At 40.8% G+C, this 26,477-nt stretch overlaps 1 protein-coding gene across 12 annotated transcripts in view; it reads right to left on the reverse strand.

The window, feature by feature from the left end:
* Positions 1-26,477, reverse strand: part of UTRN (utrophin) — a 457,624-nt gene that overhangs the window by 398,045 nt on the left and 33,102 nt on the right. For 3 of the 12 annotated variants that reach the window (XM_064486615.1, XM_064486622.1, XM_064486613.1), the window contains exon 1: positions 10,221-10,501. The exons of 4 other annotated variants lie outside the window; for them this stretch is intronic. In XM_064486615.1, the coding sequence (XP_064342685.1) occupies positions 10,221-10,314 (94 nt within the window). In that variant the 5' untranslated portion in view covers positions 10,315-10,501. Of the gene's footprint in view, positions 1-10,220; positions 10,504-22,524; positions 22,662-26,477 lie in introns of those variants that run through there. 5 more of the 12 variants (XM_031456488.2, XM_031456482.2, XM_064486621.1 and 2 more) reach the window with 4 other exon arrangements.

Here is a 26,477-nt window from a genome sequence, read left to right on the forward strand (position 1 = left end):
AAAATTAACATTTATTATTTCAGATTTAAATATTGTAAATAATTATTTTTATAATCAATCAGTGTTGACAAATAAATATTTGCCAAAAACAGCTAAGTGGATTCAATGTAGAAAAAAAATAATAATAAGGTTGCCAGAGTTTTCACAAGAAGTCCTAAAATCAGTGATTCTAACATGAGGGGATTCTATCTGCTCCTCATATCCTATTGGATATTCTGTTCTCACAGATTTGAGGATTTAAAAAAAAATATGTCTATATCCTGTAAAAGGAAAATAGGTATCTTTGACTAAGGAACAGGGCACTGTCTGTTTAAACAACTTAGCATCTGTTTCTAGCATGCTGAAGAGGCATGGGTAGGAAGGTTAAATACAAAACACTATTTGTAGGTGTTAAATTATTGGGCTTCAATGTCTCTAGTCTAGTCTCACCTCCCCAGAGCATATATTATGAAATGAAGTCACTGAAAACAAAATGCTGTGATCTTCCGAGATCCCTGAAGCAAAGATTAACTTAACAAATAACAGGGATCAGGATACTAATAACATATCATCATGGGGAAATGAGGGGAATTTGGCATGAACCAAAGCACAGGTTCCTACGATGGCTGAGCCACGACCAGCTCACAGCAAGGCTACAGGTTGGTGCAAAGGAGGCGAGAGGAACAACTGGTCTCCAAATCCCACACCGTCCACGAGCCATCTGAGTCCCCCCTTTCACAGGGCTACAATGTCAGAAAGGAAGATGGCAGATGTGGAAAGCGGAAAGTCTCTACGTGGATAGAGCTTAGATTTCTTCCCACCACATGTATGTGCCTCTGACAAACTGTGAGTCAATCTTATCAAAAACATAGCCTTATTTATAATATATGTGGAGATTTCACTATATAAATTCACTATATAAAGGAACCCTGATGTGTCTTTCTTAGCTGTATTTTTTAAACATCAGCAATAACTGAAGTCAAGGAAGGTACCACTACCACCAGCAACAACAGCAAACATTCACACGTCACTTACAAAAGAAGTAACGGGCTGCTGTAACTACCTTCTATCGGGGGGTTTTGACTGGGATGGATTCTGCCCGCTTAGGAGCCATTTTTAGGGTATTTAGATATTGCAGAATTGACAAACACATTCACCAGCCATCATCTCTTCTGATTATTTCGACATCAGTCTGATTGGTGAGGGCTCATGCTATACCAGTTGTTAAATATTTTTCATAGTATACTTTGGCCTGAATATACTCTAAATAGTTAAAACAAATACAATACCTAACAAAACTTGAGATGTCAGTAAGATTTTTCATTAATATGGAGTACTTCAGATATATTAACCAAACATCAGCCTTTGACACTTTACAGGCCCCAGGAGGCCAATGACACCTGACAAAAATCTGTTTCATAATCTAATCATCACAGGGACTGGCCCACTTGGTTTGTGGATATACATGCAACTGCGACTACATGTAAGAATTCAGATGCAAAACCCTAACTTAACGGAAGATTTCGTACAAGTTGCAAGTATTATTTCATCTATAAATCAAAAACTTTTAACAATAACTCTTAAGGAGGACTTTGGTTAATGCTATTAATAATAACTTAATGAATAGTAACATATCAGTATTGGTTCATTAACTGTGACACAGTAAATGTCACATAGTAACATAAGATGTCAACAAGGAAGGGCGCAGAGAGCGGGGTCCGCAGGAGCTCTCTGTTCTATCTTTGCATTTCGTTTCTGTAAATGTAAAACTAACCTAAAATAAAAGTTTGCTTCAAAAAAAGTAAAATATAAATAATAAAGTTACAGTATATTTTTTCTGGGCAGGAAAATAAGAAAAGCTAATTCTGGTACATCCATATTTACATTTTCAGTCTCACCCAAGTGTTGATTTACAAAACAATAAAGAAAAATGGTCAAGAATCATCCAGGTGGCTTCTGACTGTGCTGCTGGATTCCACATGCACATCTGCTTCCCATACATGTTTTACTGGAATTCTACCTCATTTACTGAACAAAAACAAAAACAAAACAAACAAACAAACAAACAAAAACTTGATCAACTACAATGTGCCAGGAGCTACGGTAGGTCTGAGAATTCAAAGACAAGTAAGAATAAGTCTCGTCTTCAACCTCACTGTCTTAAAGCTGAGGCTCTCAAACAGGCAAAATGACCACCTGGAGAGATTATTAAAATGCAGCATTAGACCACACTTTCAAAAACACTGATCCATAATATGGGTCATAAATGATGAGACAATGAACACTTCTGGGGTCACTGAATTTGGTCCTGGCAGGGAAGCTGTGGGAGGAACAGAGGAGAGGGCACCAGCCCATTCCTAGAGGTCAGGAAAGAATTCCTGGAAAAGGTGTCTTTGACCAACCACAGGAGTGAATTGTTTTTGATCTAATAGCAGAATAAACCTGGGGACACACCTGCTTAGAGCAGGGAAGGCTCAGTACCAAGAACATTTACAGCTTTTGAAAGTAACTGAACGCTGGCTACAAAGTACCAACTCCCGCAGCTGGAAACCAGCAGTGCACATGAGCCTGACTCAGGCCACTTCACGCCAGAGAAGGGGGCTCTGTTTGGTTGAACTTGATTGCAGATAAAATCTGCAAGCAGGTTTCTAGAGCCTGATTGGATGTTGCAGCCCAGAAAGCTGTACTGTCTCCTCTCACTTGTGAAGTCATTTCACTGGAAGAGCTTTTTCATGTGCTACTAGTTTTTTCTATTTTTGCCTACTTGATGAGCAAAATATTATGTCATACTGACCCAGGTTGCTTGGCTTTGAGGTTTTTTGTTTTTGTTTTTGTTTTTTTTTTTTTTTGGCTCTGTATTTTTTTGTCTCCTCCACAATCAGCCTGCCAACATGATTGTCAGTGTGTCAAATTTTTAGCAGCATTCAGACCCTCTACCCTTCTAATTTACTGCCCTAGATCTCGAAATCAAACACTTAAATCTGAATTAAGAAAACAGTCACTAAAATGAGGACCTAAGGCAGTTCACTGATGTCCCCACACTGCACACATGTGCAAATGTCCATCATAATCTATGTGCAGCCTGCAGGGCATATAATGGTCCTGGTCCTAGGCTGCTGGTGAGCAGAATCATTTAGTTTAAAACCTGATTTAAGACACCCCAGCAATGACAAGAAGACCCAGAAAACAGCAGGTCTAGATAAGTATTCTCTGAATCATTTATTATTGGCTCCTTTTCTTTCTTTCTTCTCATTCTTAACCTGTGTGACTGGGTTTAGGTTGACAGAAAACAGCACTATTCTATGCAAGAAACAAAGATGAGCAATTTTAGAAAATTACAGGGAAATCAATGCTTACTTTCTTCCTGATACAATCCCAATATAATAAGAATTGTTCATCATAAAACACCAGGAAAATATTACCTACTGAATGACTTCCAAATTACGGGAAGTAAATGTCAATTCTTTATTACAGTAATCAAGAGGAAGATTTACCTTCAACACCATTCATTTTTATTTAGATTTTATTACTGAGAGAAATTCTGCAGCATAAGGCCAGCAACAAACTCAGTAAACACACAGAATGCAACCTCAATGACTTTTTAAAATGATGCTCAGTTCATTTAGCCACAGACAAATTCTCATCATAAAAACAAAAGACTCTTCTTGTAACAGCAGAAGAAATGGATAGGAAGGAGGTGGATGGATAAGAAAGATCCAGTGGGTCAGTCATGGAGGGGAAAATGAGAATTGCTTTCTCAACACACTTGCAAAATATCCACACCTCCCCAGCATAAAATCGATCACTACAAAATCCACCATGATTTTTTAAATGCATGTGAGCAAAGATAGAATGTAGTGATTATTTTAGAGAATTCACATGGGCAGAGATAAAATATAATAAGTATTTCATTTTATGATGTTTCTTTTCTCCTCCAAATGTCCTATAAATCACTGCCCCCCAAAAAATTCACACACAAACTAGACTTTTCCTTTGCTTGCTGTACTGCTGGTTATTCAGAGTTTGACAATAAATATTTAACTAACTAAACGGTTCTCACAGGATCGTCAGATACCAGACTGCTTGGGTGGGTTGGAGTTATCCAGATAGAAAATGAATATGATGGGGAAATAAACTTCTTCTGTCAAACACAATCCAGAAAAGGAGTTATTGCCTAAGAGTTGAAGCAAAAGCTAAAAGCACAGAACCCAGGAGTCGAATATGAAAACAGGCCAGGTCAAAAGCCAGGAGACTCACTCTGAGAGCAGGTTCCGAGCGAGGGGCTGGCTGGGCCACCGGGTCAGTGTCAGTGCGATAGGAGGAGCTGTTTCTCAGTGGGCCAAGTGGATGCTATCAGATGAGGCATTTCCATTGATGTCACACAAGTGACCTAAAAGACTTTGTGCAAGATGCCTTTCGTTCAACTGCTGCGTAGCCCAGCCTCTAAGAGTAACTGGATCAATGGCATCAAGCGGAAATCTATCATGTTTCCAGACCATTATGACAGTTTTCCTCTATTTGGAGAAACAGTCTTCTCTGCAGACTAAATAAAGCTTTTATATAAGGCACCAAAAGGCAAACAGGTCACACAGCACAGAACCATACGGGAGGCTGTGTGCCCTCTCCCTTCGCCTGCCTTGACTGACTGCAAACAATAAAAACCTTTCTGAACAAATGAAAGTGAACTTTGAAACCAGCAAAACGTTTCAGGCACCCTGCCACAAAGATATTCTCCGAGCAACTGCAGGCCATTTGCTGTCCTGTATGGCTCTAAATTTCTTGCCACGTACTGGATCTGTGGTTAAATGAGCCCAGCACAGAATTACAGCTTCAATGCTTTGACGTGAAAAATCACTAACAGATCTCGATCGAAGGATGAGAAAAAAACTGTAAATTTTCGTTGTGATGATGCACATGGGGGCCTCATTTAAGCCAACGTCTTATCTTTATTTAACATCTAAACTGTATTTTTTTCCTGCTTTAACTTGAAAAGCTCTACTAACATAAACAGGCAGCATTTTGTACAATCCTTCCTGCAATCAGCCAAGTAATGCACAAGGGGTCTTACATGCCTACACCTTTAAAGACTTGCAACAGCCCCATTGTCTCCATTTTGCAAGAGAGGAAAGTGAGACTCAGGATGCAGCATAGCTGGGACTCAACTGCAAGTCTAACTCCAGAGTCTCTTTCTGATAACTCTAACATGTGCCCCAAATTACACAGAAAAGGGGTGATTCTAAAAATAACTCTGGGATTTACCATCCCTATGAAAATAAGTTATCAATATGTGAAAATGTAACAAAATAGTGTGGGCACCAAAATAATTACCAGTCTCAGTACAGTTTAGGATGATGACAGATTCCACAGCCAAAAGAGAGAGAAAAAAAACCACAGAATCCAAATCCAAAGACTGAAACCTCTGTCGCAGAGATCCGGAAATCATGCCTACCTTTTAGGTTGGAAGTTAACCATCTTAAAACTCAACATTCAAATAAGTCCTTCAAAATCTGCCATTCTGTACATTAAAACCCTTAAAGCAAGGGTTTAAAAGTCAGAGATCCAAACAGCAGGGGGGAAAAAAGGGCAATATATGAAAAGGCAATTTATTGATAAAATTGTCCAAAGAGCCAACAAACTTATGCAGAGAAGTACAGTTTCACACAGACACACAAAAAATGCAAGTTCATACAATTATATATTGCTTTTCACCTCTCTCCCCTTTATGGATGGCAGTTTAACAGTAAAAGCATATTTGCCCCAGAAATTATCCAGATAGACTAAAATATGTGTGCACAGGTCATTTTTTCATTTTTTTTTTTTAAAACGGGATACCTGTGACAGGATGGTTTCAACTTTAAAGAGAAAAACTGTGCTTCTGGGAATTTAAACAGAAAGCTGTACATCTGTATTTTCATAGAGAGAAGTGTGGCAGGACAAACAAAACTTAGTAACAATGATTATGGAAGGCAAGACATTTTGACAGTTTTCCACTTTGTGTAATTTTTATTCTGCATCGAATTTTTTTAAGAAGGAGACTGATTATTTAAATACATTACTAAACATTAGATTTGGGATCAAAAATGTATCACAGTAAAATGCTTCATTAACTTGAGAGCCACCCCACAAAGAGTGCCACACTAATTCCTGCCCAGCTCACAATTCCACTTCAGTACTTTGCGGTTTAGACAGAAAGTTTGACCTGTGTTCCCTTAGCCCAGGAACTAAAATTTCACTTCATCACAATGGCAGGACTGGGCTATGACTCATCTTCCTCTGCAAAACAATGAAAGTTCTAGTTCAGTGGGAAAAAACTACTTGAGCTGCCAGTTCACTGGACTGTTCAAATCAAGGTCAAAATATTGGGGCAGGAGCGAGGGAGTCACTGCATCCAGATCCTATTTAGTTCTCACACCAGTCCTTTCAGTGGCCCTCTAACTAAATCTTAAATTCGCAAATGAATAGAATCAGAAAGCACCTGGTGCCCTGTAACTAGGGTCAAAGAACCCAAGTGCAACATGAACCAGATCCGGGATCCGTGTCACGGTCATGCCTTTCAAGTGGTGCCAGGGAAAAACACAACTAAAAAGATGGCAGAGTGCACCGTTTCAGCTTAAATGTATTTTAAGTACCATATGAACATAATATTTGATGTCCTACTCCAGACTCTAGGTAGCAGGCAAAGCTCATTACAAAATGACTATGTTTTTATAATTTTTATAGAACTTATGATGCCTTTTATTTACCTGCAACTGTTACTATAGCTTGCAAGATGCTTTAAAACATGCTACATCATCAATCCTGACCACGAGCCCCTGGAGGATACTGCTGGTTAGGAGACCCGTCTCGGAAGTTCAGTGCCTTACACAGTCAATGGCTGGGGTGGGGGGGACTGAGACCCAGGTCCCCTCCCATGAACAACTCTTTAGCACCATGTTAATTACACTTCTCATTTCCCCCCCCAAATTCTTCTCTTTCAAACAAGTCACTCTGCCTGCCCTTCTCCTAATTCAACATTTTTCTCTCCCAAGCCTCTGCAAATTACATTCTACCTGGTCTTCCTAACCACCAACTCATTTTCTTTATAAACATTAGCATCAGCTAAAACTACTCAAGCCCTGAAAAAATCTCCCAGACAAACCTCACTGCACTCTGATCATTTTTAATGCTCTGTTCCTTTTTTCCAATACAGTCAACTGATGGGTCAGGCAGCCCCTGTTATCTGGCAAAGATAATCACCCTCCTTCCTTTCAGACTAACCCTTGCACAGAGAACGCTCGGAGGAGCCTCCTAGTAGTGCGCCCAGCTGGCCCCACCTCCACGTTCACACGCACAGACGCCTCAGCCCCTGGTGAAATTCTTATTCCAAAGTTCTCCACCTGCCTTGCTTCATGAAGACACCGCCAACTAGGAGCCTTGTCTCTTCAGAAAGGTCTGCTCAGTGAGGCCCGAGTCGGGCTGATCCCCTGTGATTGCTTCCAAGAGCTTCTCCCCGATGACAGCCGACCTTCAGAAGGGCCAGTCTCAGATAACACACTGCCCAACATCAGTCAACACGGGAACTAAGAGGTCCAGCCCTCTTCCAGCCCTCCCGTCACTCAGAGGAGTCTGTTCATCCAACCACTCCACAAGCAGACGCTCAGACCCTCCTGCCCATCAGGCGTGGGGTCTGGCGCTGAGGTAACCGCGGTGCCCCTCTTCGTGGTGCTTTCCGTCCAGTCAGGGACAAATCACCCTCCCCTGTGCTTCTCCAACTTGAATCCACCTTGGAATCACTTGGAGAGTGTTTGAAACACTGCAGAGTCAAGGCCTCTGTCAAATTACACCAGGACTCCGGGTGTGGGGATCCAGCCCTCTTGCAATTCTAACGTGGAGCCAACATTGAGAGTGTTCAAACCCATTCATCTAAAAAGGAAACGGCTGACACAGAGTCCTGCAGCCTGACAAGAGAGCAGGAAGGATGGCAAGAAAGCAAGGTCTCCCAGAGGGGGCTTCCTGAGCAGGGCAATTTCTAGACAGAAATCATCTGTGCATTAGGACATGCCTACAACTCCAAAGAAGTTTTTTCACACTTCCAAGCCTTTTTTTTTTTTTTTTTTTGGATAAAAACTTTGTTCTCTCTCAATTAGATTATGTTTAACATTTGGTAATTTGTGCACTGACATCAGGATTAAGAAAAGGAAAGGTAAGTATTTTAAAATATAAAGATTCTATATCAAAGATAGAGAGAGAGATAAAGATACTCCGATTTCAGCTTACTCAAGTCTCCCTTGTTACATCTCAGTGGACAGCTGAGAGGCACATGCACGAAGTAAGAGTTCCACAGGGTAGAAGACAGCGTGAGGCAGAAGGATGGGCAATTTCAAAAACAACACTGAACGGCTACTTTTGAGCAAATATGTATTTTAATTTAGTCTATCTTATTAGTTGTTTTTATTACTCTCTTTAAGTTCTGCAACAGTCACTTGAAATATCAACCTTTATATTGTCAAAAGTTTAATGCAAAACACTTATGGTTTCACTCTTTCCACCTTAACTGAGGTCTGTAAATAAAGGATTCACCTCAAAGTTTAATGTATTATGAAGACCATTTTGAAGACCAAAAAAGACCACATGTTGCAACGGAATATGCCATCCATAGACACGTACCTTTTTATATCTTTACTTATAACAAGAGCACTAAAGAGATCTATGCTGCAGATACAAAAAAATATTAAATTAATAACTTCCAATGAGAAGAGAGCCTAGGCCCTCATGGAATCTAAAATCATGTACACACTGGTTTTCCATTTTTATTAAAATAACATGCCCTGAAATATTTATTTGAAAAAAAAAAAAAGTTTCCTATTTTCCTGAAACCTTTGGACTGGTCGCAGGGCAAGAAAGAATGCTATTTGAATGAACCAGAATTCATATTTAAAGCTTCAGTCTACTCGTTTAAAAGTCTGCTTATTATTTAGAGGTTTGTTTGGTTTTTTTTCTTCTAATCATCTTCTGATTTCGACCACTGTCATCAACCCAAGACCCTTTGTGGCAAGACAGTAAGACACAGACTAGCAGACAATGAAGACTCTTTATGCCGGGGGAAGAAAGACGATTAAGTGAGAGTCAACAGATCCCTTTGAAAAGCCGCAAGGTTGCAATGCAGCTCCTGTACATGGGGTTTTAATTCAGGCCCCTGACAGGTATTTAAATTTTCTGTTGAGACCACAGGGTTCTTTAAGAGAGAAAAGTACTAGCCAAAGAAGAGAATTAGAGACACTGATCTCCTATTACACTCAGCCGAGAAACCAGATTTGCTAAGAAAATGTGGGCTGCTCCAATCATCTCAGTTTAAATGTGCTTCAGAGAGAGGATATCTACCAGCAGTTACCACATCTCACTCTTACGGAGCAAAGAAGGAAAACATTAAGAGGGAAAGAGTAATTCCAAAGGGGGAAAAAAAACTTTTAAAAACTTCTAACCAGCCTTAAAGTTTTCCCATTGTAACAATATTTAAGCATGATATGTAAGGTCAAAAAATACACATCAGCTGATTTTTATTTTTCCTCAGAAAGCGTCTATGGCCAGAACACGAATACACAGATTAAACAAGATACGGATTTCTGAACTGAGCAGAAGAACTAAGTCACCCTGGAAGCAAACTCCAGTGACAGAAAAGTGCCACATCCAATGTGCAGGTCTGCCTCCGCATGTCTTCTGAACAAGCCTGTGTTACAACAAAACCCCTCCACTGATGGCCCCCCCTCCAAAGTACAAATGTCTGATTCTCCCCTTAATCCACTCTGAAGCATCTATTTTTAAAAGTAAAGTGTATTTTTAGCCAGCACAGTAAATCAAGTACAAAATGGGATGAGTGCTACCTCTGTTCAACAGCACAAAGGAAACTTTCTCTCCAGGGCAGTGAACAGTCAGCACATAATAAGCCAGTCTGAAAATCCACAACAAATATATGGCTTCTTGAGTGCTTTTCCAGAAGAAGCCAAGAACTGGAAGATTATCACATTCTGAAGAGAGGATGAAGGAACAGCCCTGGTCTCCCCTATTCAGAGTCTACAACAGATGTGGCGTCAGGAAGAACAGGCCGGGCTGTTCCCATCACCGGCCAGGCCCTGCCTCCAGCGGCTCTGTTACTTAACACATGAGGTTCAGTAAGTGCCTGAGAGGCCCCTGTCCGTGCTAACGTCCTCTTTTCAAAACCTCCCGCACAGGCAGACAGGAATCACGCAAGCTGACAAACTCACCTGGTAAATGCTGGCCGGCCTGCCGAGCTACTCTCCCTGGGAAATCCAATCTGCACTTTTTCCAACGAAATGCGGTGGCTGCCGGGCCGCTCATCACCTACATTTGCTTAAATGATGAGGAAAAAGATGCAGAGGAAGTGGATTTTAACAAAAGCAGCCTGCGAACTGCACACTGGGATGTCCTGTCTTGGGGTGGCTTTTATTTTTCCCATGAGAGGATCTGACTAAACCTAACTGAATCTCCTCTAAATATCAGACAGGAAGTTACACTTAGCAGTTAGTGAAAACTCCTTAGGTCATTTTTCTTTTTTTTTTTTTTAATTGTCACAAAGAAGGGCCTTTGAATGTTTCTGATCAACTAGAAAGAGATTATAACTTTGCTTCCTGTTTTGACAGTATCAGCTGGGCTGGTGAGGGACACCTCCACCCACCTCCTTACCCACCATGTATATAAATAGAGGCATCTGCCCTGGGTCTACAACCGGGCTGAAGAATTTGGTTACATATTAACTATACTTCAAAGAATAAATTGGACTTGTTTCACTTTAATATGCATGTACACCTTGGGAAAACGAAACTCAAGAGGATTTCTTCTTAATTCCTTAGAAACTGCTATTATGGAAAAAATAAAGCTCAACCACACAGAATACTAAGATGGGAGGTAACAATTCTGACTCATCTTTTCCAGCCTATTCTATTTTGCTGTCATGTATGCAGATGTCATCCACACACATACAACAAGCAAGCAAAATCATTACCCATAGTACCTCATCTGCTTTCTTATTCCTGTTCTCTTTTCCCCCTCCTGTAAATAGAAAGTTTCTACTTACAGCAAAGATTTTCATAAAATATGTAACCTTGTCAAGATACGCACAGATTTAGATCAGAAGAAATCCCTCTTCCGGCTACTGGATAAGATACAGAAAAGGGGACCAGTCAGTACTTGCCCCACTCTCCTCCTCCTTACCTCTGTATTTTTCTAAACTAGAAGCTGTATGACTGGTAAAAGATTCAAAGCCTCGGTCTCCAAATCTGTGAAATGGGAGCAGTGACCACCTCTGTCTCCTGGGATTGTGGTGAGGAGGGAGGCAGTGAAAAACACAATGATTATGTCACATAGTCAAAGCCCAATTTTTTTTTTGTAACCGCTTTATTGAAATATAATTCACATAGTATGCAATTAACAGATTTAAAGTGTGTCATTCAGTGGTTATTAGTATATTCAGAGAGTTGTGCCTCCATCACTACAATCAATTTTAAGACATCTTCCTCACCCCAAAAAGCAGTCACTCTCCATTTTCTCTACCCACCCCCACCAGCCCCAGTCAACCACGAAAACCTAGTTTCAGTCTCTAAAGATTTGCCTCTCCTGTGCATTTCACATAAATGAAATCATAGAATATGTGGTCTTTTGTGACTGACTTCTTTCACTTAGCATAATGCTCTCAAAGTTTATCCATGTTGTAGGTTATGTCAGTATTCATTTCTTTTTACGGCTGAATAACCTTCTGTTGTATGAATACCCCACACTTTATTCACATTTCTGTTGATGGACATATGGGTTGTTTCTACCTTTCAGCTAATATGCATAATGACGCTATGAGCATTCATGTACAAGTTTCATGTTGACATATGTTTTTATTTCTCTTGAGTATATATACCCAGGAGTAGCATGGCTGGATCATATAGTAACTCTATGGTTAACCTTCGGAAGAATTGCCAGACAGTTTTCCAAAGTGGATGTACCATCTCACATTCCCACTTGTAGTGTATGAAGGTTCGAGTCTGCGGCATTCTCATCAACATGTTTTGTTATTTGTGTTGTTGATTACAGCCACCATAGTGAGTGTGAAGTGACATCTCATCATGGCTTGATATACATTTCCCTAGTGGTTATCAAGGTCCAGTTTGTATCAGAATCCAAAAAATGTCTCCACTGTCATAGGCAGGGCTGAATACTCAAAATATGTAACAACGAGTAAGACATGGGTACCACTGAATCTGAATGGATACTGGCTACAGTGCTGAAGCAAGAACTTGAAGGTGTCATGCTTTACCAGTGGCAATTTTCCAATAGAATGAGTTCTTCCATTCTATTGGTATGAAAGAATTTCAACATTCTACTGGTGTAGAATCCAGGTGAATACTGCTGGCCTTCAGGTTATCGCTCCAGCAACAGGCTGCTAAAGCAGTTGGCCCCTCTTCCTCTACCAAATGGCGGCTTATCAAAACTTAGCAGAAAATTATATTCTCAATGAAAATATGACATTTTAATCATTTATAAATCAGTTCTTTCCACCTGTTTTTCTGGATGTGTCTTCTTCCTGAATAGAAACAGTCTCAGTTAAAGCAGCCTCTTGTAACTGAATAACCATAATTATTTGCAGGAAGAAATTTTAGACCAGATGTGATTTAAGACTAATGATCTCACAAAATCTGAAGGAAGCCAAGAGGGACATAAGTCAGGATCTAAATACTAGCAATATTTCCCCTTTTTCTCTAAAAAATGTGATACTAGGAAAGAGATAGTAATTATTTTAACTCAAAGGGATTATCTAATTCAAAAAGATTATCCAATAAAATTCAAAGAGATTATCTAATTCAAAACCCAAAAATATAATCCAAGCTAACTCAAAGGGATTATCATAGTTTCTAATTCAAAGGGATTATCTAATCTAATTCAATCTAATTCAGAGGGATTATCATTTTTCAGATCTTCATGTTTGATCACATTTACGGACAATGATGTTAATTATCTCTTTCCTAAAATATCCTATTTTAAGATTTAAATTTTTTAATCCCTTTAAAAAATTAAACAGAATAAAATCTACATAAAGCATAAAAAGGAAAATATAAAAAGGCTATAAAGTTTAAAAAATAACAACTTTTTTCCTTATTTTTAAATATAAAGCCTCGGGCCTTACAAGATATATTAACATGATTCATTCATCTTCTAAGAAATTTTCCATGTCCCAAGGCTGCACTATGTAATCCATTGTTTTCATTATTTCTTGGCATTCAGCTAACTATGAAACTGACCGCTGAACTTTCCTATGTCAAATAGAACTTTCCATTGTGGGAAATTTCTAAAACATTCATATTAAGCTAAGTGGAAATGTCATCATAGTTCGGGAGCAAATATGGTCTGTATCACTGAGTACAATTTCTAAACTAGATTGTACACAGGAAAGGCAAACCATGGAACAAAAACAAGTATAAAAACTTCATTGGAGTTTCTGTGAATATTTGATGGTGAAGAAAATCAGAAGCAGCAATCAGTTTATCAAAGTTACTTGAAAGTTATTCCAAAAAGACCTGAGAGAAGGGCACTTTTTAAATCTGTTCTGTAATGTCTATCCACTGACCCCTTCTTCTGCTAGATTACACGGTGGCCTCATTTCTAGTTCTTGTGAAATCAATAGACCATTTATGTTGCAAGTATCTGTCTAGGTTATGCACTTTCTTATTCAATCTGGTGTTGACAGGAGTAATCAAATTTTGCACATACCACTAGCTCTATTATAGCTCAACAGCAACTGGCTGCCAGCCTTGGTCTACTCTCATCAAAAAGGAAAGAATGGAGTGGACTGGAGAGAGAATCACAGAACAAACCAGCTGGAACTGCAAGAGGTGGTGTGGAAGTGAGAGAGGGCAGCAGAGGCATTCGACACTAAGCCTCCTTCCACTGGGGAGACACGCGCCGGGCACATCAGCACAGCCGAGCCCAGGTCAGCCAACCTTGACTATTCAAGGCAGGCATTTTCTTCATTCTCTCTGCTATCTGCAAACCCTCTGGGCTTTGAAACGTTGTTACAACTGTCAGTCCTAAACTACTGCACCTACATCTAAGCCTTTAGAGCAGCAGATAAAAGCCAGAGGGAAGCCACACCCTCCAACACCAGGGAGACCAAATGTCAGGGAACACAAGTTACAGCCCTGCCCATGAACTGTCCAGACACAACTGGCTTCATTTTGTAACTCTTCTGTATGTGCTTAAGCTAGGATCAAACCTTTATCTCAGATCAAAAAATGTTTAATTAGTTTTCTTCTGTAAAAACAAAGTCAGCCTTAAAAAAAAAAAAAAAAATAGGGGAGGGGGTGGAGACCTGACTTTGAAATTCTATTCAACTTTTATTTTTAGAGTTCAAAATCTCTAAGAAAACCAGACTCCTGCTAACAGATACTCTCTACTTAAAGGGAGCATACACGATGCCATTTCTTGGTTTAACAAGCAACTCTTTTTTTCATTTTCATAAATTTGAAATCATTTTAGATTTACCCAGAAAGTTGTAAAAATAATACACATAGTTTTCATATTCCCTCCACCCAGCTTCCCCAAATGTTACCAAATTACATAACCAGAGTACAATCATCAAAACCAGAGAACTAGCACTGATGCAATACAATGAACTATTCTACGGATCTCATCCAAATTTCACCAGTTGTTCCCTTTTTCTGGTTCGTGATTCGATCCCATATCTTGCACACAGGCAGCATGTCAAAAATGCATCCTTTTCAATAAAGTATTGCACTATCTAATGGATGTTTCTGTCTGACCCCTCCCCCATCCCCCCAAAATGTTCTGTTTCCTCTCAGGCTGATGAGGGAGTGTCATCATCACCACTGAGTGTTCCAGGCTAGAAATGTTCTTTCCTCCACAATTCTCTTCATACCTAACCTGTGAGTCTTATCAACCTTATCTTGTAAGCAGAGTTTACAATAAAGTTTCACAATCCGTTGTCCAAAACCTTAGGCCAGATGTGTTGCCAAATCAGAACTTTTCCAATTTGAGAAAAGCTATAAAGCACATAGGCTACATCTTACATTAAAACATAAACAGCGAGATCCAGGGCAATTTCCTCTAATCAAACACCACACTAATACTTCTTCAAAAAATATGTATATTTTATGAGGTGAGTAGGATAAGTAAAGATTTTTAAAAGCATCTCAACACTTAGGTCTAATTTTGCCACCAAATGAGCTCAAGCTCAGGCTTTACTGTCAAATGAATTACAAAGAAAATACCTTTCAGTTTTCAGAGCTCTTTTTAGCTATTATAACTGCAAATGAGGGGCTGTGGATCTGTACCTATAAAATCCATGGCCTCATCCATCTCCCACCCACCTTCACACCACTTTTCACTGGGTCTCCTGGAGTAGCACTCCCAATGCTGCCTCTTCCTCCAGGCTCTCTACACTCGGATGCACCCTCCCACAGAGTCCCCAGAGTGATCTTTCTAAATCACCTGCAACCATCTAGCTTCAAAATCCTTCAAGATTTCCCATGCAAGGAAGAGGGTGGGAGTCAAATCTTCTTCATGATATTTACATGGCCTCCACAACCCGAGCCAGCTCCTCTGACTGTACAGACCATTTCTACAATGTTGCACCCAAGAAGAATACAAAAATGAAAAAGGCATGGTCTCTGTCCTCAAGATGCTCACAATCTATTTCAATCTCTGGAATATCTTCATCTAAGTGAAAAATATAGAATATAGCTTCCCCAAGAATCAAAGAAAACATTGGAATCTTTTAACTCAATTTTTTTCTAGCTGGGAAATTCTACCTTAGCTCTTGATCACGTTAAAGATTACTAACAAAATACCACGTTGACATGAAAAGGAGTTTTCACATGATTTGAGCAACATATGTCTAAAAATACTTGCTACACTACCGTTGGCATGGTTAAAACAGTTACAAAGAGCAAATGCCAGGAAAACTTTTCTAAAAACAAGCAAACCCAAAAAAGTAACGTCAGGGATGGTATTTAATGGACCAAGTGATTTCTCATGAGATTGTTTTTCCAAAGCACAAAGACAGAAATAAAGTCTGAAACCATGCCTTTGTTTCCATATTAGTATACTCATGGAATTGAATGACATTATAACCAACAAAATTATGTTAGAAAAAGTCAAACAAAAATCCCCACCTTTGAAGAGTTCAGAATTTATCCCCAAACAGAGGCTGACCTCCAACGCACATTTTAAGAAACATGCCAGTGGAAGAGGAAAGAAATCATTTTTTTTACCCTCTTTTTTTTTTTTACCCTCTTTTTTTTTTTTTTTTTCTTTTTAATTTTTTAGAGGAGGTACTGGGGATTGAACCCAGGACATCCTGCATGCCAAGCATGCGCTATACCACTTGAGCTATACCCTCCCCACAGGAAATCATATTTTTAAGTATTATTAGTTTTATTTTCTAATGTGCAAAACAGTCAAAGGCACTTACTTGGAATGATGAATTAAAAGAAAAATTCCTGGAAGTTGTACTTCAAGATAAAATTACAACCTTTCTTACAATTACCTCAGGAAAACTGCACAAAAGCAATGAGAATAAGAGGTAAAGAATAATACCACCAAATCCCTTAATGAGGCGGGTAGAGACAGGTAGGAGGTATACACATGCTCTCCCAGGGCAGCTCTCCTCTCACAGGAGTGTGTGTGTGTGTGTGTGGTTTCTCACTGGCAGTGTTGCTTTCAAACAGAAGTGACAACTGCCTGGACTGAGGTGAGGTACCCGCTGGCTAACAGCGATGTATGGTACAACAGGCCAGCACTGCAGGGATGCTGAGTGGTACCACAGCTCTCTGAAAGCCACGATCCAATCTGCCAGGGCCCCCAGTGGAACCCTGCAGTGCTGGCTCCTAAGGCAGGGGTCCCTGGGACAGCCACACACACTGCAAACGTCTCACTCTGGCAGAAGGAAGGAAAGGTTATCGCCATGGTTCTTCAGAAAGCAGGAAGAGTTATTTAAGAAGACGCTAAAAGAGAGGAATAAAACTAAAATGCTTTAAAAGGAAAGAGGAGTTTCAAAACATTATCAAAAAGGAAAGAGAAATGAGGGGGAGGGTATAGCTCAGTGGTAGAGTGCGTGCTTAGCCAAATATTTTTTTAAAAAGAAAAGAGAAAGGGAATGACTTTCCTGAATTTTCTACATGTTCTGTTTTTGTCAATCTGGTGAAAAGTAAATGCTCTCCTTTCTCCTTTACTTTTGTACTGCCATCCTTTTTAGCACAGTGCCTGGCACACTATAAGGACGTAATAAATAAGCACTCACTGAAAGTAGGGACACGAGCTGATGTGGAAGACATCGGAGCCAAAGAAACAGGGGACCAGACAGCGAGAGGATCCCTGGGCACACCTCACACCCAAGGAGCACAGCTCACACAACTAGCCCACCAGGTGCTGCAGGGAGGCGGCACGGTCTACAATAGCAGCAAAATCAAAAATAACATTTGTGGGGAGACTCAGCTCTGGGGCTGACCCCACCTCTGCAGAGAGGGACCAAAGAGCTGTGAACAAGTGAGCAGGGTGTTTTCCAGGAATATCAAAGAAGGATTAATCTGGAAATAAAATCTGTAAAAGTAGAGGCAATCGCATTGGCAACTTGCTGGACTGTAAAGCAAAGATCAGCCAGTGAGTTTTCTTAGAGAACATCTGCTATCACTGTGAGGAGAAGTTCCCTGGTCTTAGAAGGTTCCAGAACCCTCCAGCTTCATGGGAAGCTGTGAAGAACGGCAGCATGGGGATTATTCTTTGCTGTTAGCAGTAACAACATCTAGTGGAAAGGGTCCTACAAGAGACAACAGCCTGTGAATCCAGATGTGTCACCCATAACACTTTGTCCCTGGGTCACCTGCACTGACAGACTCATTCCAATGTTTCCTATGGAGCGCGGAGGCCCTTGTGCAAATCTGAGGGTGCTGGCCACTGGGAAGATACGGGTATTAACTTGTGTGAGTCATTTGTATAATCAGCCTACAGCTGATACTAGTCAAAGATAGTCCTGTCTAAGCATGGGCACACCCACCCGACTCCCATGTGTCTTGGGAATGAAACAGAATCATCTGCTTGTGACAACTTAGGGCTGAGAGCGGGGATAAAATGAAGGGTCCAGGTACAACGAGGCAGAACTGACCTCGAGGATTTTAAATCAATTCCAGGATTTCTAGGATGATCCAGTTTCCAAGAGGCAACCAGGCGAGGAACAGAGAATGCAAGTAAGGGTTATCACTCATGAATTTATGAGCCATGGGCCTCAGGAACAAGATCCCTGGGCCTTAGGCCCATGGGAGCCAGTCAGAGAACTGATTTGTTTACGGAGCGCCTGCTCTGTTCCATGCAGTGCCGAGAACTGGTTCCCAGGCCAGCCAAAGTGAGGCAACACCAGCACTACAGAGGGAGTGTGGGGTGCTGGCAATCACGGGCTCAGAGATCAGCCCCTGGGACAGGCCTGGGCCTGTTAAAAGGGGAAAGGAGAGGCCAGAGGCTGATAAGCAAGGTGGAAGTGAACACGACGGGGACAAGAAATGCACAAACAGCCTATCATTAAATTATTCTAAGACGTCACAGAGAACTGGGAGGAAGGGGGGAGGGTGTAACTTGGAAACAATACCAGAAGCTCCTAAAGAGAAAACTGTGATCCAGAAAGAAGAGGAAAGCAAAGTTGGGCCCTATTAATCCAGGGCAGTCCCTGACGGTGAGCAAGCTGTCCCAGAGTTTGCAGGTTGGGACAATTTATGCGTTGTTTCACGTCCCATACAGTTTTTCTCCTCCAGAGAACATCCATGAGTAAATCCATCTATAAAAGTATAAATAAAGCAACAAATAGAACACACTTAGTTTTAAATTAGGAACCTTGCACTAAAATAACTTCCCGGAGGTTGCTAATTCAGTAGAGGGCTGGAACTACCAGTGTTTCTATTGGAACATCAGGATGTAATTTGGTCAGTAAAAATGGACCAATTTTAGGGACCTCTGAACGTCAAAGTTCTTCCACATTTATTTTCATTGCTGTTTGCAAAATTCTTACAAGTTAAGCTGTGTCAGTATCTCAACTTCCATTCGAAAAATGAGGTAACTTAGGTTTCACGACACCAAGTAAAACACCACATGCATGCCGTGGGCGTTCTTAACCTCAGAACCAACTCCCAGCCCAAAAGTCTTTCCTTTCACCCTATCATGGGCCTTCTAGAAATAGCCCCCTGGCTGTCAACAGCACTGCCTGAACCAATATGAAGCTCGGAGGTTTCAAAGCTATTTTTCTGAAAGAAAAGAATCCTCTATAATACTTCCTCTCTTCCTCAAAGTCACAGCCAAAGACCATACGAAACCAAGAGGAAATGCATGTTCCTCAACAGCAGTAAAGTCCCAGGTATCAGGTAGCCGCGGCAGCTGCGGAAGGCCGGCCCCACCCCCACCCAAACTCTGGCACAAACACAAGCTTGAGAATCTTGAGGCCACTCAGACGTGAGTCTTCCGGCAACAGAACGGCCAAAGGCCCCAACACCTCTACTCCCATCGGGCATTAAAGTCATAGCCCCGAAGGACCCAAGTGGTTACTCTTCACAGGAGTGACTGAACTGAGCCCCCACCCCCCGCCACCGGAAGGAGGGGGGAGGAAAAGGAAACGAAAGCAAGTGACTCGAGGTTCTGGATTTCGCGTTCAAGAATAGCCAGCAACAGGTGCAGCGTTCCGGTGAAACTGACTCTCCAAACGCCACTTGGGCTCCGCGGCACAAAGCGCCGGAGCCCAGAAACCTAACATTAGCAGTGCTGTCAGAAGTGCAAACCATCATCATTTTCTAGCCAGGAGCAATTTTGAAATTAAAAAAAAAAAAAAAATTACCTTACAGACCACAAAATACTTCTCTGCTGACACAGGACTTCTTTCACATTGCCCTCTCCTGCAACAGTTTACTCTAAAATATTTTAAACGTTGGTCATAATAAAACATTTTTTAGTGCCTACTGACTACTGTCGTGCCTCGGAAAGAGTAGGCAATATTTGCCTATTGAATATTTACAGAATGAATCAATGAAACAAACAAGTAATCAAAAAATTGCCTTCACAAACAGAAGATTACCAAAATCTTGCCTTCAAAATAGTACGTTAAGTGTATTTTTCCCCATTTCTTCAAGAAGGGAACAAAAGGTTGGAATCAGAAGCCAAAAGCAAAAGACACCACTAATGAACATGTCAGGAGACACCCACCCCCTGGCTGAAGCTGAGAAGCCCTGTCTGCCGCCCTTTGGGATTAACAGATGTACGCAGGGAATTCTTATCTGGAGAAGACCAAAGAGGAAAAACAATCATAACCATGTGAACACTCCACTGTGAGATTTTCCCTTCATTCAGTACGCCACTTCACATAACATTTTCTCCCTGCCATTACTACAGAATTTACAAAATAAATTTTGTTGTATAATCGTTTCAATATGATGAAAACAACCTGCTGATACTATATTATGGAAAATGTCTTGTGCTACATATGATATGTATAAGAAAAATATGAGTGTGGCTAAGAAGAACTAGAAATGAAGGCATTTTATGAGCTATAAAAACTGACAGAAGAAGTGGAGAAAAATGGCAATGAAATTGAGCCCACAGATGGAGAATGTCTTTCATATGAATATGGTATTAAAAAAATAGTAATTACAGTATGAGACCATCACTGATTTATATAAGATGAGGGACTTTAATGATAATGATATTAATTATAAAAATAAGCTTTCTGAGCATAGATAAGAATAAATCATCAAAATTCGAAGAGCATGTCAGAAAACTAAGCAGTACAAATAAAAATGTAGTGTAATAAATAATTTTATAAAATCACTATAAACAATGACTTGATTTAATGATACGTATCATTCAATTATCTTTAAATTCATGGATTTCTCTTAAATATTCTGAGTAGAATTTCTCTCATCCTCGTACATTCAGTTTAAATAATCCTTTTTTTCAAGTCACTCCTTCCGAGATCCAAACTAACTCCCACTTTCTTTTATCTCAAAGTAACACCCAAAGGTCTTCAATAAAAATTTTAGCTGAGATCCTAGGCACCCAGGTAAGAATTACCTCAAACTTCAAGGAATAGACTGGAATAGAAAGTCAATTCAGAATGCTTTTGGTTTTTAAATGACATCTTTTCATTCATTCATTCATCCATCCATTCATCTGCAAGGATCTATCATCCCACAGGTCAGGTGTTACACAGAGCACTATGGACACAGAGGTGAACGTGAAAATCTGGGTCCCTGCCCTTATGGAGACCACAGTCTGGGGACCTCTTAACAACAAAGTAAACAAAGCAATTAGTATGGTGACAAGTGTGCTGAAGTAAACAACAGGACAAGTAGCAGGAATAACAGGACAGATCTACTACAGACGGGTAGTCAGGGCAGGCATCTCAGAAGAGGTGCAATTTAATCCAGTGCCCAATTAGAGCAGAAGGGGCTAGCCAAGAGCTGGAGGGAGGTATCCCAGGCAGAGGAAAGAGCCTGCAAGGAGGCTGTTTCCACAGCTGCAAGCTGGCCATGGCTGAAGCATGGGCAGCGCCAGAGGAGGCTCATTTATAAGTACGGAAACGGCGTCTCACCATGTAACTCATCCAACATGCCTTTGCCCTTACACACCACTTTCCCCTCAGCCTGGAATCCCTCCCTTCCACACTCTCCTCTGCCATCTCGCAGGTTCCTCCTTTGGGGAACATTCCCTGACTCTCCAAGGAAGAGTAAGACTACAGAAGTTAATCCCTCCTAATCGGCAGTCCCACAGCACCTGCCACTGTGAGACCCCTCCACATCCTGCACTAAATGGCTGGTTCAAAAACTGCTTAGCAGGGGTCTTGCTTTATTTGTCTCTGCTTCCCAACAGCCTATCCCAGAACTCGGCACCAGCAGACATGAAATAATGACAAGTGAGTGAGTGAACAAACCAAGAGAGGAATGGACAAGTGGAATGAAGGCAGGAGGGCCACCAAGGCCAATTCATGACTCAGCCTTGGACATCTGGAATCGCACCACGGTCAGACAATTAACCCGTTTACAGTCTAGGGGGCAAGATGAGGTCTATCCCCATATGATTTTCATACAACAAACACTGTGGGGGCAAATCGGGCATCACGGAGAAGTGACAGAATAATTTTCACAGAGTATCATTAGATATGAGCACTGATCCATTCACACTTGACAAGCAGGCATGAAGTGCCAGGCGGGGTCCTAGGCTAGGAGACTGACAGCGGCTCTGTCCTCTGGAAGATCTACGAGGCTAGTAAATGCGGGAATTTCCAAAACATTGTTAATGACTCACGTTATAAGGTTCCTTACATGTAACTAACTTCTTTCATAACATAATTAAAAGAAAAAAAAATTTTGAAATTCCAAGGTCACCCACAGGACAAAATGATTTTGAATCTGCTGCTCAGTAATTTTCACTCTAATTCTTGGCTTACTGAGTCATGCCTAGGTTTCCTCTACAACCAATGCACAAAAGTCTAAAAAGCACAACAGAGTGCGTCTTCTTTACCTGCCTGTGACCCTTCGCCGTCCCCATGTGTAGAGGCGGATGTCACTTCCATTTCTTGCTGGCTCAGCATGTCCTCCGAAGGCAGTTAAGGTTCACAAACCAACCGTGCATGTTTTCTGAAGTCACAAAGACCTGTGTACCCCTCGGCTGCAGAGTGTGCTTTGATGGATTCAAATTGAAAAAAAAAAAAAGGGCCCAACACTATGGGAATCGTGGGGAGAGGAGTCCCTCCCCAACTGGCCCTACCAGAATGGCTGCATTCCTGCCCCCCCCACCCCCCTACACAGCCCAATCCCGGTCTACTCGGGCTGGGCCTCTGCCAGGCCGTGGAGCCTTGTTGCCTTAAAACCCTTAAAATGTGTGGCAACACTTATCTGCCTAGGAAAAGCCAGACAGGTGAGGTATACACATTTCCACAAACACTGCTGTTCAATTTGCTTAGATGACAGAGGAGCCTAACACTTCCTCCATTCTCCTCAGGTTTTCCTTCACTTTCTGCCAAATGAAACTTGGGTGAGGAAAAATGTTTAAGAATTAAACAATGAAAAATGTTCCTAAGTGTCCAGCTCTTGCAAGAGAGCTTGCTCTCATCAATTTTACAATCAATTTTTTCAACCTGTATACTCCAAACTAATCTCTGAAGCTTTTAGGGATCTAGCCATTAATACACTAAATAATACACGTTGTCAAGCTAAAAGGTAAATGATGCCTCTCTGAACAGGAGCAAAAACACTACTGAGTAAAACACAAACTGCACCTTTTTTGCAACCTCAACACGCAGCCCTCTGCTCGCGGCATTCCCAACCCCTGTCCTCATTCAGGTCTTCCGTGGGCCCAGATCCACCCTCGGTTTAAGTGCCAACTTAAATGTGGCTTCCTTAAGGAGGGCTTCCCTCACCACTAGCACCCATCCCAGGCCCGGTGAAGCCCCCTCATGGCATTTTAGAACTGGATTTCAATATGACTTGTTTTCCTTTGTAATTAATGCCATATATGTTCTTTTATGCATTTAAAACCTTTTGTCTAGATTCACCAAACTGCCAATGGGGTTGATGAGTTAAAAAAAAAAAAAAAAAGAGAAGCATGTGATGGGGATAAAAAATAAAAACCTTAATCTATATCATTATCATGAGATATAAACATTTGCTATATCAAAAAAATACTTATATTCTGTTAGAAGGGGTTGAACATATTTTTACTCACTAGGAAAAAGAATAAAACATTTCTAAAAGATATATTATTTAAAATAAACAATTATCAAATTAAGCAGTTTTTTTTAATAATACTAACAGGTATTCCAATAGTTTTAGTATAAAACAACTTTAAAAGAAGAAATTCTCAGGGGACATTTACAAGTTTAATAGTTACTCTACAGTCCAATTATTAGATATCCTTGACGTATTCTTATTTTTTGAGAATAACTGACATATAACATTGTATTAGTTTTAAGTGTACAACACAAAGAATTGATATATGTATATACTGCCAAATGATTACCACCATAAGAAATTTAATAAACATCCATCACCACACACAGTTACAGTTCTCTTTCTTGTGACAAGAATTTTAAGATCTACTCTCTTATCAGCTTTCAAACACACAATACAGTATTGTTAACTATAGTCACTATGCTGTACATTAAATCTCCAAGACTTATTTATACTATAACTGGAAGTTTGTAGCTTTTGACCGCCTTCACCCATTCCCCTCACCCCACCCCCCAACTCCCTGCCCCTGTAATCACCAATCTGTTCTCTGTATCTATGAGTTCAGGTTGTTTTTGTTTTTGTTTTAGAATCCACAAATAAGTGAGACCATACAGTATTCATCCTCTTCTGTCTGACTGATTTGGTGTAGCATAATGCCCTCAAGGTTTACCACATTTGTTCTCACAAATGGCAGGATTTCCTTCCTTTTCGTGGCTGAATAATATTCCTCGGTGTGTGTGTGTGTGTGTGTGTGTGTGTGTGTGTGTGTCTGTGTCTGTGTCTGTGTGTGTGTGTTTGTATGTATCTCGTGTCTTCTTTATTTACATGTCAATAGACATTTAGGTTGTTTCTGTGTCTTGGCTATTGTCAAAAATGCTGCAAAGAACACAGGAGTGCAGATACCTTTTGGAGATACTGATTTCATTTCCTTCAGCTATATACCCAGAAGTGGGATTGCTGGGTCACATGGTAGTTCTATGTTTAATTTTTTGAGGAACCTCCATACTGTTTTCCACAGTGGCTGCACCAATTTACATCCCCGCCAACAGTGAACAAGGGATTCTTTTTCTCTGCCACTTACTATTTTTTGTCTTTTTGATAACAGCCATTCTCACAGGTGTGAGATGATACCTCACTGTGGTTTTGATTTGCTTTTCTCTAATGACTAGTGACGTTGAGCACCTTTTCCACATATTCTTGATAATGATGAAACGTCAACTGTTTTCAGAAAGACTCACCTTTGAGCCACTAAGCCCTTGAGGTTTGCAAAGTATGGATACTAAGCAGGTAGGATTACAAAATTTATCAAACTCCAATTTCTACCAGGTGTTTCCGTAGTTACAATTGGAGGTTCACCCCATCGCATTTCTGTAACAGTTGGGTGAGAATACACACATACCCACCAGGAGGAGTAACAGAGTAATCATTAACACCCTCACTGTGAATTGCTTTAATCAGCCAACCATTAATACCCACAACACTCCAATAACAAAGGAGCTCTGACCGAGGAGGGAGAGGCCAGGACTGGATTGAGTTAGAAGGCCAGGGGCAGCAGAAAAAAGGCTTAGGAAGGTACAAAAAGCAAAGTTTCCATGAATCTTGATGGCACCCAGCAGGTCCCAGCTGCGTGGTTAAGATCGCTCTGGAAGACGAAGAACCACAGCTTTTCTCCCACAGAAATTAAGACAGTTTCTGGCCAGTTCAGTTTGGCAACTCCAGTTACATTCAGTAACGTTCTCAGTCTTCCCCACCAAAAGGAAGATAACAGAAAGGAAATGGTCCCCGCACCCCTGCTCTGCTTTTCGTCCCCTGCCTCCCCCTCTCTCACGCTCTCCTAGTTTACGCTGAAACTGAAGACCGCAAGCTCAAAATCTGCCTGTTATAATCCACAGCTACATGCCGCATCTTTCAGGAAATTAACAAAATCCCCCTAAGACAGTAAATAGAAATGTGAAGTCCTTCCAGAAGTCCACACACCCCACCATCTCCACCAGAACATTCCCTGGAAATCTGTCTCTTTTCAGACGCAAATCCATCAGATAACCATCAACAACCGACTGCGATTTGAAGGAAATTGAGCAACAAGTTTCCTTGAGAACCAGGTCGCCCGGAGAAAAAGAAAGAACTCTGAGTCTGGGGCCACTGTTTAATCTTGGGAAAGTCATTTCCTCGCTCCCAGACTGAATGAACTGCCTTAATTATCAGGCAAAGGAAGTGGACTAGATGGCCCTTTACAGCATCTTCCAGCACTAAAATTCTGAGATGGTCCATGTTACCACAGCAGCCATCCATGGTTCTTTTAAGTGAGACAGAAGAGCAGAAGGAGGCCCCTTACCTCTAAAACTGGTTTCTAAGTCAGGAAATGCTGGGAAAGAGACCATTATCAGCTTGAAGGTCTGCATGCTCTTAGGGCTCATTTAAAACGTTCCCTTCCTTACATTTGTATTCCATTACAACTACAACTTGTGAAATGTCTAACAGAAAATCTTCCCAGAATCACCAGCAATATGGAAAGTATGTGGTTGTAATGTGCAGAGAAGCTTGTCTCAAAACAATTGGGGTATGTTTCTATTTGCAATTCACATGCACAATAAATGATGTCTAAAGCCACAGAGCTTGTTGGGCCTAGTGGAAGGTATAGAAAATGTTAGGAGAACCATACCTACCCGCAGCAAGAAATTGAATGCTGAGAAAAGATAGCTACTGAAAAAACGTAGGGAACCAAAGTACTCATGTGATTGCCAA

The sequence above is a fragment of the Camelus dromedarius genome, chromosome 6 (genome assembly GCF_036321535.1).
Source record: "Camelus dromedarius isolate mCamDro1 chromosome 6, mCamDro1.pat, whole genome shotgun sequence".
Taxonomy (NCBI): Eukaryota; Metazoa; Chordata; class Mammalia; order Artiodactyla; family Camelidae; genus Camelus; species Camelus dromedarius.